Source organism: Pempheris klunzingeri, chromosome 24, assembly GCF_042242105.1.
Source record: "Pempheris klunzingeri isolate RE-2024b chromosome 24, fPemKlu1.hap1, whole genome shotgun sequence".
NCBI lineage: Eukaryota > Metazoa > Chordata > Actinopteri > Acropomatiformes > Pempheridae > Pempheris > Pempheris klunzingeri.
The window spans coordinates 11,494,806-11,509,101 of NC_092035.1; the positions used below are offsets into that span (position 1 = coordinate 11,494,806).

Genomic DNA, 14,296 nt, shown 5'->3' on the forward strand with positions numbered 1-14,296 from the left:
ATGTTTGGTGTTTTTGATGTTTTATTTCACCCCAGAATTTGAGTCTAGTGTGATTACAGCCTCTCAGCCAACAGAAGCAACCATCCCCGTTGGCTTTTCAAATACCCTTTTGGCTTCCAGCACGTCACTTGATCCTCATTTTATCAGTCTGGCAGGGATATAATGTGCAGATCTGTCTTTCCTTGGCTGAAGCAGATGAGTACCGTTTACGAATCAAGTAAATCTACAGTGAGTCAGGGGGTAATTGAGGTCGCAGACAGCAATCACAGCTGCTGGATGCTTTCTCAAGCAGTGGTCTAATGAATAGCATCTTGTTTAGCCCCTGCATCATTTCATCACGCCCAGACTGCTTTGGATCCGGTTTCTCCAGCTGCGCTCCTTGACACTCATTCGATTTAATGCTTGATTTAATCATCTCCTCCTTGTCACACTGGTTTGTGTGTGTGTGCTTGCGTGTTTGGGTTGGGTTTGCCACTTTCCTGTAACAGTTGTCTTGCTACATCTAAATGGCACTGAGGACTTGGTACTTGCATTCTAGTATTTTGGAGAATGTATCAGCTCTCTCCACCACAGCGATACCTGCTTTCTTGTTGTCTATTAACGTCCATTAATCAGTATTATTGCATCTAATTCAAGCTCCTCCTTTTTTGTGTAAAAAATTTAAAAGTTTGGGAAAGGAGGGAGGATGGATGCAAATCTGTGTTTAACCCTGGAGTATAAATGACATGTCCTTGTACAATGATCGTCAAACTGTTGTTTCTATGAACTGAGCCTGCAGCCGGCATTGTTAACTTCTTCACTAAATTAGCTTGATCTTGAGCTAAATATGCTTCTGTTGAAATATTGTACCAGTAAGATTCAGGCCAGGGTCTGGTGAAAACCAGCTAATTCATCTGAAGCACTAAGACAAAACACAATGTTTTGTTTGAAATGTCTGCTTGTTTGTATATCTGCTATGCATATGAAGTCCCACCACAGTAAAAGCAGTAAAACTCTGTCAATTTGGCAACTGTTCTCTCTATTTTTGCATTAGTTTTGTATTGAGATGTGACATTAATGACTGTGCTGCAGCAGCTATCACCCCACATCCTCCCCACTGCATCTTCTCTCTCTTCCTCTCCCACATCCCTTCCATTCCTGTCTTTCAGTCTTATCATCTTCTTTTGACCTTCGGTGCAGATTTAATTTAGTCGCCCATTTGTGGTAACATTTCCACTGTGGAAATATAAAACCACATGTAGAAAAATGCATATACGTGGAGAAGCATTCGTAAGTTGGACTGATGATTCACTTTAAAGGACTTCATGATTCATGGGGAAAAGCAAAATAAAACAGACGTTTTGAGTTACTATCCAATGAATAGCAAGCTAAATGAGACCTTATGCTAAAAGTAAACTGTAGTTAAGCTACCAACAAATATGTTAATGTTTCTGAAACCCAGACATTGTGTTTTCTGAAAGAGCATTTTGATGTTTGCAGTGTGTTCAATATTCAATTTCCAGCACTAAACATTTGATTTTAAGCATTTTCTTTGTCATACCATGTCGATCCCTGATGTATCACGTCAATGTTATTTTCAGAACAGCGGCCCAGCACCCAGCTGGGATATATTGTTTCGCTCAAGGACACCTCAGCATGACTGATTATGGTCAAGATAAACTGTCCTGATATGCTGCTAATTTAGTTTGTCACAAACACCCTTCAAAACTGGTGCATTTAAGCAAGAATATAATTGAAACTTTTGAATAACTTCATGTTTTTTTATGGTCCATTGAATTGTAACCATGTTTCAATAACCAACTATTTTCACCATGTTTTAATAATAACAACGTTATGGAGCACCACTCTGAGGTTTAAAGGTTTCAAGCAGAGTTTCCATTGTATCGTTCAAGAGAGCTCCAAGTTCACATCATGCTGGTTTTCATTCTCGGTCACTGGATGTAAGATGAAAGTATGACATCAGCCTATGATTTTAACTCATGCAAGCAAACACATGTAAGAAGGTTTTTTTTGTCTTGAAATCTGGTCAAGTACGTTCACAAAGGTTTTTCACACAACTCTTCCACTTGGGTATTATTTAATTAGATCTAACAAAGTGTTGACAGTCTTCATGTTTCAAATCTGAGAAAGTGAATTATAATCTTTTGACTACACTGAGTGACATAAACATGTGTTAAAACGTTACTGTGCATGCACCAAAAATCAAAAAGTCAAATCAGATTCAATCTAACTGCATTTTCCTCTGATTATTTTTAATTTTACACATTCAAAACATGCTGGATTTAGTGAATAAATGAAATTGGCAAGCATGGATGACAAACTATAAAACATAACACTTCTTTTTACACACTTTAATTCTCAGAAAACCAAACAACTTAATCATAATGCAGTATGTGTAATATGAAGTATAAAAACTGGTATGATACATCAGTGTGATAGTCTGACTACATGGCAAAGTGGCCACTGAGTACAATACAGTAAGTGCACATAAGTTAAACCTGGTGTTATGGCAAATTAAATCGAATGTTCTAGTGCTTTCAAATCTCTTTCTCATGCAAGCAAACAATTGTTTGAACTTAATCACACAGAACCAAGCAAACCAACCAAAACAAAAAGGAAAACATTCAAATCCTGGTTTACGCTCATAAATCAAGTAAAACAGACATGTAAATGTATCAGGGTATAGATTTGGGGCCTAAGGGTGTAAGGTTGTTTTGGATCTCATGGGCAGGTTTCAGGAACGAAGGATGGGATGGAGGGTTTGGGGGTTATCAGGTCAGTCGTAGACATTACTTACTGTAATTTGTGATGGCCTTTGGATTGGGGTGGAGGTGGGCTTAATCATGATGCTACTTGTGATTTTGCTGTTGCCTTTGACAGTAGGAGTACTGCAGTTTGCAAGCACCTGAGTCCTTTGCTCCTGGAGTCCAGGCGTGTGGCATGGACTCAGTGTTTGAGATGGAGTGCTGATGCTCTGAATGAAAGGGCTCCCTAAGTGAATGTGGATTTTGTTGTCTTCTGTGGTGATGACGTTTGGCCCAGAGCTGTTTGACCTCTGGACCTGCCAGTTGGTTTGCCTCTCTGGGGTCACACGGAAGACCGCGTGCCCTCCGACAACCTCCACTGGCTCTGTGGAGAGGGAGCGGTCAGGAGTGCCTGTTGTGACGGACACGATTTGTATGGGTGACATTGCTCTGTCTGGTGTTACAGAGCCACATGAGTCTGGAGTCATTGATCTTGAGTATGTCGCCATAGTGAAAGGTGATAGGGCCCTATCGGGTGAACACGGTTCGTCAGACATTGGGGAACCTTTGGATTTTGTTGTTGGGGAAATTGATTTTGCAGTTGGGGATATGGAAGCATTCTGGATGATTGTAATTCTCTGCTTGGGTGGACCTCCACTTGTGGGTATGACGGCAGTGCTGGTGAATGACTGGGTGTTTTCTGTGGTTGGGCTGGTGATCTCTAGCGTTGCTGTGTTATGCCCGTGGTCAGGAGTCACTTTAATGTGCAGAGGCTGCCCAGGACTGTGGGTCAATACAACATCTCCGGGCTGAACGTGGTTGCCATTCTGCCGTGGCTGCACTTTACCATTCACCTGATGGGGGGTGTCTTTGTTTTTGAGGAACGGGACTCGTGCTCTTCTCATGTTGTTGTTTAGATTATTTACATTATTGATAAGTGAGGGGCTGCATTTGGTAAGCTGAAGCTCGTTGCTGTAATTTGCATTGTCTTCAGCTTCGCTTTCGTCGTACAGCTTTCCGTTCACCACAGCACGTTCTAGTGGTGCCATTGTCTTACAGTTGGGAGACATGAGGTCAAGTGGCTCGGTCTGAACTTCCTTGGTGGACACATGAAGGTCTGAAAAGCGCCTTCCATTCATGCCGGGGCGAAGACTTTTGCTAAAGCGTCTGTATCTCTCAAGCTCTCTCGTCAGTGTCTCCATCTCTCTGGCCAGTTCTTTGTTTCTGACCTCCTGCTGGGTCAGTTTTCTTTGCAGTGTCGAGTGGTCGCTTTTCATGCGACAAATGGAGTCCTCTGTTCCCATGTACTCATGGATCTTCTCTTTCAGAGCTGCTACCTCTCTGGTCAAATGACTAGACTTTGCCTCCTCCTCCTTCAAGCGTTTATAAAGAACATGCTCTTGGTTGCACTCTTTCTTTTCAGCCAGTTGGTACTTTGAAAGCTCATTTCTGGATATTTCCAGCTCCTCCATTAAGGCCTTAGCTTTCTCTTGTTCATTGGTGAATCTTTTCTCCAGTGATTCAAACTCCTCTGTTTTTAAGAGGTCACCTTCTACTACCTTCATGTCCTTTAATTTGCGTCTGAGGCGTTCTACCTCCTGCGTCAAATCCTTTACTTTGTTGTCCTCTTGTTGGAAGCGGTTAGCAATTGGTGTTTTGATGTGCTCCTCTTTAGCTTTGTTTCTCAGGTGCTCTCTTTCTATGGTCTCTAGCGACTGCAACCTTTTCTTCATCATATTTATCTTAGACTCCAACTCATTGCTCTTTTCTTCCTCAGCACTCAACATGGCCTTCAACTCATCCCTTTCCTTTGTAGCGCTGCACATTTTCTCCTCCAGCTCAGCCTTTGACTTCAGTGCTTTCTTGCTCTCCTCGATTAGCTTCTCTGTGACTGATGTAACTTTGTCCTGTTCAGCCTGGAGTTTGCCAGTGCTGTTCTGGACCTTGTTTTCCATTTGCTTTAGCTTCTCTGCCATTGCCTTCCTCTCATCCACCAGCATGACTGTCAGAGTCTTTAACTTGGTGAGATCTTCCTTCAGTGTCAGCTCTGTCTTTCCCAGTTGGCTCTCAGCAGCCTCCAGTTCATGGACCCTGACTTTCAAGACTTCCAGCTCACCAACCAGAACCTTTGACACCGTCCTCTCCTTCTCAAGGTTATTTTTGAGGGAACCACATTCTTGTTTGCTCTTGCTGAAAGCATCCTCTAATTTCTCTAAGTCCATAATTCTGTGGTTCAGTTTATCGACTTCAGCCTTCAGGCTACGGCTTTGATTGGCCTCTTTCTCCAGTTTCTTGTTGAGGTCCCTGCAGTGGTCCTCCATTCTGATCAACTCTTCGTCCTTTCCCTCCATTTCAAGTACCCTTTTCCGTAACTCTTCAAGCTCAGACATGAGGCTAGAGTTTCCACACTCACCACGGCTAATTTTGTCCCTCAGCTCCAGCAGTTCCTCCTCAGCTCTGCGCAGGGTCTTGTTGGTCTCCTCCAGCTCATCAAGCTGCCTGCTGAGAGTTGACAGTTTCTGGCGCAGCTGCCTGTTTTGGGCATCCTCACTCGTCAGTTTGGCAGTCATGGCCTCTTGCTCCTGATGGTATCGACTGTTTTGTTCACACAGCTCAGCCTCCAAGCGAAAGACCTTTTGCTCCTCTTCCTGCAGACGGGCATTAGCTGAGCTCAGCTCCTCCTGGGCTTGTGAAGCACTGGCACTCAGTTCTTGGACCTTAGCTGTTTGTTGATTCAGCTGCTCAGTGAGACGCTGCTGTTCATCCACAACCATCAACGCAAACGACTTGAGTTTTGTCAGCTCCTCCTTCAGACTTGTGACCTTTTTATTGTTCTCTTCGTCCTTTCTTTCTTGGTAGGCCTTTTCCTGATCAATGAACAGCTTCAACCTGTAAAACAATAAAAACAAGGCACACGTGATCTTTGAGCCATCAAATTCAGAACGTGCAAGTACCTAAAAGTTGAGAATGACAGGTACCAACCATGCATGCATTTTCTACATCACTTTCTTTAAAAAAAAGTTTCAACTAGCTTTGCGGTGAATTTCCGAGGAACGCATATTTAATTCATTGGTAAACCTGTTTTTTCTTTTCTTATGAAAGGTGCTAAAAACAACTCTACACCCCCACTGTCATTACCCACTGGGCTCACTTCTCCAAGCACAGACACATCATAAACACTGTTATTTTCCCTGCATTTCTGAGGAGGACTAAAGTTTTAATGTCATGGAAAATTTAACACATCATAAAAAGCATTACTTTAACTCTCTCAGGTCTGTAGTCTGAAATACCTGTGGTTACATTTTTTTTTGTTCGCTTGTTGCCAACTAATTCTCCTATGGTTTGGAAACGTTAGTGACTGCTATAAATATTGAACCCTGAGTTTAACAATCACTAAATTTCAAAAAGTTTCCATCGTATTTGAGGGCGTACCATATGGCATAAGTCATGTGGGAAATAACGGGAAAAGATTGACATATAGCCAGATGATAATGATCTCACTAGATAAGATGCGCAATACTGTAAGTTAATAGTAAGGATGTTTCTGACCCTGATGTTACTTTATTAAGGTGTTATGCTGTTATTTAAGGTAATCTGCTGCAGTTCAAATGATGTATCTTTCATCAGATATAAACTATGTGGTCAAGTGGACAGTATGCTTATTGGAATAATGCTGTATAATACTGACAAAGGGTTTGAAATCAAATCAGTAAAGCTAAGTGCATTTATTTCATACTGGATCTAAGCAATAGTTCTCACAAATGAAGAGCTCTTGTGGGTAGTCTAGTATTTTAAAGATTTTTTTTCAATTGCTGTTGAAATTCACTATTACAGACTACAGATGAAGAAAGGCAGTAAAGTAAAAAAAGATTATAAAGGGTAGAATTTGGGATATTTATATCTCTGTTTCATATTTCTACACACAAAACCCAGATGGCGTGCAAAGTACCTAAATGATGTCAAGGTACATTACACGTTTGACACTGGATGCAGTTGCTGTGCTTTAAGTACAGTACAGGGTCAGTGCGTCTGGCACATGCATACATCACCGGGCCAAAGTGTCTGCAGCCCCAGGGGATTGTATGTTATGACTGCTGTGTGTGCAGCTGCCAGGCATTTCCACACAGATGGCCCGCTGGCATGGAACAATCCTTTAATTAAGGGGTTCCTCTAATACCAACCCTCCTCCCCTTTACCAAAACCACCACCACCTACCCTCCCCGTTTTTTTTCTTATACATTTAAAGGAATTCCCCCTGCTTCCAAAGGCAATTACAGTCCCACAGAGTTTACACAGAAATCCCCCCACACACACAAATGCACACTTGCAGGGATCACTAATTCCACATGTACACTCGGGTTGTGGGCCATGATGTAAGTGTGGTAGGGCGGGTCACTTCTCAGCAGTAAGGTGATTGTCATTTCTTTCTTCAGTAGCTGCTAAAGGGTGGGAGTGAGTAGGGGGGCACATGGGATGGATCCATATTATTAGATTCAGACCAAACAACACTCAATTAAATATTATAAGCATATGAGAATTTATCATCAGTGTGGTTTGGGTGAGATTTGGGGGTTTTTCTGCCACGTTTCAAGAAGCAGATACTATTTTTTTTCATAACAATTATGCTGTAGACCTTTTTACATAATCTGTATCCTGTTGAAACTTGTCTTGGTTGTTGACATTTTGCATTGAAGGAAAGTCAATAAGTACATTTACCCAATTATTGTGCCTCAGTACGGTTTTGAGGAGCTTACATTGAGTAATATCATTGTGTCATATTTCATACTTTTATTCCACTATGCACAAATACTGACTTTTTTAACTCCAGTGCATTTATTCAACAGCTTAAATGTGTTTAGACTATTAATACAAAATACATTCAGCTAATAGATTATCACAAATATGGCTACCCAATAGCATATGAGGTTGTTAAAGTTCGCCCCATCACCAGCTGCAGCAGTAAAGTGCTGTATTATTTTTGGTACTTTAAGTCTATTTTCATGCTTATATATGACTTTTCCTTGTCAGAGTATTCCTTCATTGTTGTACTAGTACTTTTAATTTAAGTAAAAGATCTGGGTCATCTTGTGTATTCAACTGAACCAAACTTAACCAAACTCTAACCCCCCCTAAAGAGATTTGTGGACCCTGTCCTCTATTTGAAGGTCTGTTAGAATTCCAGGTGCTCAGATTATTTTTCAGTATAGCATTGTTGACTCAAAGTTTGCCCTTGTCATATACTGGCTGCTAGAAGCGTTGATAAACTATGTTAATCATCTTTCATACTTTTTTCAAGGACTCTGGATAAGACTGGCGTGCGAAGAAAGTATGCCTACCTTATCTAGAAACATACATGTGTTGAAAAATTACATTTTCTTCAAATGTGTGTTGAAACACTTTGTTGCTTAGCAAAACAGGCAGACATCTGTGTTACAAACTAGCCTATCGTCTGTAATCACTGTTTATTCAAGCTCTTATCTCAGTCCCCACTGTTTTTCTAGTGATGTCATCTACCAAAATAGAAAGAGAAATATACTTTGTTCCCTACTAGGACTGGAAAGTGCCTATCACTCAGTTTTAAAATACAGCTATGTCCTGAACTGGATATTAATCCTGTATACTGCATGCACGGGCACTTTGTGCTAATAAAGGCAAATCCTTTGAGAGGAAACTGCATGGCTACTATGCCCAAAATACACAGCATGCCTCACACCAGTGAAGTCACTTCTAGCACTTTACGGGACTGTATTTCTCCACGCTGATGTACTTTGTGGTACATAAGGAAATAATGGTCCAGATCAGTTGCTCCTGAACGTTTTCCTCATCAAAGACACATAGATGAGTGCATCTGGCCACATCTGAGACCATTTTTGCTGTTAGATATAATTTAGTGCAGACTTGCATGTCTGCATGTTATATATTTGGGGAGACGATAGACGGAGCAAACTTAGGTGAAAATATTATCCTATAGCTGACCCTTAACTAATGTCAGAGGCCAACCACACTTTAATGACTTGTAGTAGCTCAACTGACCAGCTTTCACCATCTAATGTAAGTCAGCAGGAGCAGTTGTCATATGCATTCAGAAAAGGCATAAAGATTATTGATCTACATAGCATTTGTCCATGTTTCCATCCCCGTCATGTTTTATCTCAGCGCTGTTAAAGAGCAGCCTTTTTAAGCAGACATCCGCACAGCTTGAAAGAACATTATTTTGGAGGAATAAATTGTAAAGTGCTGCACATAAAAGCCGGCGACATAACATTTTCATGGCTATCAATATTACAAGACACCTTACCACCCACTCTGCAGCCTGACAACCTTTGCAACAGGCACCAAAGTCAGACTGGTTCCCCCTGAAAACGGATGCATGTCCACCACCACAAATCGTTAATGTGTCATAGAAAAATGGGCTGTACGGAGTCATTTGGTGAGTTGGGATATTTTTACTTTACAGGATTGTTTCTGGCTTTGCTGCAAATAGATTTTTGCCTTTCCCTTTATACTGTTGAGTAGCATAAATGCCATTAAAACAGAAAGGGAAACATCCAGTTGGGAGCAGTCAACCGAATCTACAAGTGAGGCGCAGCTAGCCGCACCAGCACACCATAACAGCTTTATAGAGGGCTTCCCTCTCTTTACGTGGCTCCCGAAGCTGGAAACTGTGGCTCACCCGCTGCTTAAAGCTATGTTACACGTTCCATATGTCAGGGCTGCTGTGCCATTTCCTAACCACAAGTGATTAGGTCATGTATGTACAGACCGATATATCCTGTGTGCACACACTCGGCCACCTCCGCTGTAAAAGAGACTTGTGTGACAGAGTTTGAGGGAGGGGGGGCGCTGATTGATGCAGTGCATGGACTGTATTCAAAGTCCACACAGGCTAAGTGATATGCCCCCAGAGTGCAATCAACATGTGTTAAATATGTAGCTCTGATATTTATTAACTTCTTGGTAGTGGTGATATGGTTAACGGAGTGGTGCGTTACCTAAAGAAACCTAAATGGGACTGTCCTAAAAACTTTCTTTGTATGAATAAATTAGATTATACAGTATTTCCAAAATGCTGAATATACATTATGGAAATGTTGCCACCTGAAATATCCCATTAATTATTTTAACATCACAAATAATTATGTCCTCAAAAAGCAGCAGCTGTTCAGGACAGAAAAGGTCTTGAGATGACTCCTCAGTCATTAGTAACTGTGTCGTTAGTGTTGTGAATGTTTAAATAAAGATTTTTATCTCGATTTCCACAACCACAGTCAATAAGTTAAGACAGGAACTCATTTGACAAGAACAAGCCATCAAAAGTACTTGACGAAACACCTCTTTGGCTCTATCTCAAAACATTATGGGATGTTACATACAGAATACATTTAACAAATGGTTTAATCACATATGTGTGATCCAGAGTCTCCGTCTCACACTGTCCTTTTGCTCTGCTGTACACATGTGATGCCTTGATCTTTGTGCTGTGAATTCTTAATATCATGCGCGTGCTAAACTAAGCTGTTAGTATTTCTACAACAATGTTACGTCGGCAAATTCCTTCAAATTAGCACAGCCATAAAAAAATGACAATCTTAACAACGGTTTCCAACAAGAATGACATGATATTTTGGCATCATTGTCTAAATAGCTGGTGAAGTGCGAAGGCAGATGACAAAGTCAGACTCCTCAGCATGCCAGAGGAGCTTCTCCCTGAGTTTCTGAATAATGAAAATATATTTCAGCATTTCTTTATGGATATGTACACTTTAATTAAAAGTGAAGTTAAACTGGTGTGATACAAGCCCTTGCTTTGAGACAGTTCTCACTACAGTGTATGTATAATTTAATACATTTTTAAAAGAATGAACAACTTAAACTTTCTTAGATTTAGTTGAATACCTTGAGGTACTTTTGGAAGGTTTACTTTTGCCGACTTGGAAAACATTATTCTTCTGAATGTATTAACTTCTTAGACTAGCTGTTTGATCCTCGCATGTTTCGGAAGGAGCTCGGAGTGACTACACAAAAACTGGTGAGTCTGAAGCCAAACAATACACACCATGAAACTTAGTATTACGAATTACAGGATCACAAGCATGAAATGATGCTACTCTGGACATCTGTATGTCTTAAGCCAATTAAGACATCAACAAGTCTTTTAAAAGTTTTGAAAGTTTCTGTAGTGGTGTTCAGTGTGCCTACCTGTGCCAAAGGCTTTCCCAGCTTCACTGCCATATGGTCATTATCTCTCCGTACAACACCGACACTCAACTCTTCCTCTGTGCGTGTCTCACTCTCTTAGTAGCCGTACTGTGGGCATTCCAGCAGTCAGACCAAACAATAAGGGATGTGCTCCCTGCCTATGGACCATTACATCATCAACATGTCCTTATATGGAGCTTTGCATTGCAGAGGCTCGCAAGAAGGGGGTGTGCTTGCTCGTATGTGTAACTGTGCGGTGTGTACATGTGCGTGCGCATGTCTGAGTGTTTGAGCGAGGCTCCCAAAGTGACTGTTTAACTAAAGGATGTGGCAGAGAGCAGGGGAAGGTTTTTCTTGACCTATGTAATGTGTGAAATATCTGCCTGGTCTGTCACTGCTCCGGTGGCAGGGCAGTAGGTGAGGAGAGACAAGGAGTTCGAGTTACAGTAATTCCTTCTGGCTCTTGTCAACATAAGTCACTTATTCAGCCAAGAAGGGAGGGAAAAAAGAATCGGCTTGCAAAGTTAATAAGAATTTTTGGATGAGGATTTGTAATTGAGACCAGTGCTGAAGAACAAGACAGGACATGTAACACAAATCTTTGACTTGTGAAATATATATTCGCAGCCCAAAACTAAGACATCCCCTGACGTTTTGACAGCTTCACTGAAATAATTTGTTAGCAATTCCTCCCCCGATTGGAATCATGGGGCGCTGCAAGCTTCTCACTGGCTGGTAGCAGCACCCTCTCGGTCTCACTGAGGGATGGCAGTGCTACATGCGGGGGGGGCATTGTTTTGGTGCACACAGTAGCTGATTTAGTTGCCAGGAATTCATCTTTTCTCTTAACGTGATCCCTGCACATGTTCCATTTATACCTTTTAGTTTTTTACAGTGAGATTTGGTACATTATATCAGTGGACATCAGTGAATGCTCCATTACAAGTAATATCCCTGCATTAAAAATTTCAAATCACCTGCTGGTACCCCGTCCCCTCATTGTTAGCTTGTATTTTTTCAGAGCAGTTTAGTTTTAATGAGTTATTTGATGCTATAATAAAGAGGGTGTCACACTATGATTGACAGCTAATCCCAACCCGCAATTGGGTCGATGGGTCGGTTTCTGCTCTTTATGCTAAGCTAAGCTAACATTCTTGTAGCTCCACCTCCATATTTAATGCACAAATATGAGAGTGGCATCAATCTTCTTGTCTAACTTTCAGCAAGACAGCAGGTATGTGTATTCCTCCAAACACTGAACTATTCCCTTTATAATACTTAACGTGTAAGCGGCTCTTATGTTGCAGCATCAAATTTGAACTAACCCAAAGACGATATGTCACATGTAAAATCTTCATATACTAAATAAGATACTAGAGTCAAACAAATGCAGTGGAGTGAAGTTTAATCTTTCCTCTTAAATGTTGAGGAAACACTGTAGAAATGTCTTAAAATTGCACTCAAGTACATTACTTGATTGCACATATATGCCTACTTAGCTACTCCACATAGTGCATGCTGCAGCCATCGTGGTGAGAATATCTGACACGAGGGTTGGGCAGGTAAACATTTTACCTGTGGGTGTAAAAGTAGCTTTAAGCTAATTGCTCCACAAACAAAATAATGGATTTTCATGCAGCAGTGTAATCGCAGCTTAAGCCGGCACACATTGCTCTTTATCAGCGGCACATTGTTCAGTTCACAATGCCTCAGTCTTTACTTTCATTATCAGATTGCTCTCAGCTAACTCATACATTTCTCAGACTATAGCTGGTGACTGAATCCATCTATGAAAAGTGTTAACGTTGTGCGTCATCTATTGTCACACGATGGGAGCAAATTTTAGAGAGATTTGTCGGGGAGGTTGTTGCTAAGCTGTCAGTGTCTCTATTGTTCTGGGAAAAATGTGCCCTGCTTGTTCAAACAATGGGGCTGGTGACACCGCATGGTTCAGAAACATATGGGCAACTCATGTCGTGACATAAGCACTTCCTGACAAACACGGTGCGAGAACAGCGGGACCTCATGTAAGATGGCCGTGTATGACATCCAGCAAGACAGCAAATTAGTCACATACACATAGCAGTCTGTATGGAAGTGTATTCTGTCACTACATGCTTTCAGGCTGCAGTCCTAAATGATTCCAGCCATATGAGCAAATGCTAAGAGCCAGACTGTTCCTGTGTCCTGCCCGCTGAATTAAGTAAGTCATGGCTTTACAATGGCTGAGGTCACAGTTACTAAATGTTACAAGCTCTGCTAACCGAGCTGAGGGACACAGACATTTGCTGGACTGACTTAAAGCTGTGCTTGGAAGGATTTTAATGTTAGAATACAAACACGGCGTACATTTTAAACACACGTAAGTGGTCAATCAACACACATCATCCCACCTGACTTCTTGACCCTTCCTCTCCACTGAATGATTGCCAAACATTGTGCAGCACAATTACAAGTCCCTGGCTGTCGCCTTTGTACTATCAATAGTTTCCAGCTTTAAAGGACGTAATTCCAAATCATACTTGCAATAATAAAAGGAAACCAGGCTGATTTGTTCAGTTTGAGTCAGCTTCAAGTCCACAAATATCTACGAACCATCTTTTACCGACTTATGGACGACTTTTAGTCCAGAAATGTAAAACAGAAATCTTCCATCTCTGAGCCAATAGCGTACTCCAAGCAAAATTTAATTAGGTGTTCTCAAAATGCTGACAAATACAATAAATGCCAGCATACACACTGTGACTTGAATTCAGTTTGTTTTGCGGCAGATGGAGCAGCTTTCGTGAGTCGCAGCGGGAGCCAGACACAACTCGCAAATTCCTTAAAAGAGGTAAACCAGAAACATGTGGCATGACGACTTATGCAAAAAAAAAGTTGTAATTAATCACAGAGTTTTTGACCAATTGGAGGAGACTGTTGTTGGAGGATAATGAATGGGGCAGTGAGAAAAAGTCTGGATGACCAGCTTGTGCACACAGCGCCTATAGAAGCCAAAGATAGCATTTCTACTTGGTCAGGAACTGGTCATTTTCCTCATGCAAATACACCAAATTTGATTTAATACTGCAAGTCTTATTCACTGAGCGCAGAGATAGGCTTTTATTTACGTGCCATGTGGTAATTGTCACATGAATTGTTGACAGCTAAAGGCCAGGAGATCGGAGGCTGGAGGAGTTTGGAGCCCAACCAGACAGACATGGCTGAGCTGCCTGCTGAGACTAAAGTCTCGACTCTCTCGCCGCTCGAAGAAACCAATTCCTGCGTCCATTTGAAATTACGACAATTCAATTGCTGAGAGAGACTTTATCCCGAGGCATTCTCAAGCCTTTAAAGTAGCATTGTAACACAGG

The 14,296-nt window shown here is 41.4% G+C and overlaps 1 protein-coding gene across 1 annotated transcript in view; it reads right to left on the reverse strand.

Annotated features, from left to right (window-relative positions):
- filip1l (filamin A interacting protein 1-like) overlaps positions 1-14,296 on the reverse strand; it is a 62,628-nt gene that overhangs the window by 2,415 nt on the left and 45,917 nt on the right. Inside the window, exon 5 of the mRNA XM_070855692.1 lies at positions 2,798-5,633. Within this exon, the coding sequence (XP_070711793.1) occupies positions 2,798-5,633 (2,836 nt within the window). The remainder of the gene's footprint in view (positions 1-2,797; positions 5,634-14,296) is intronic.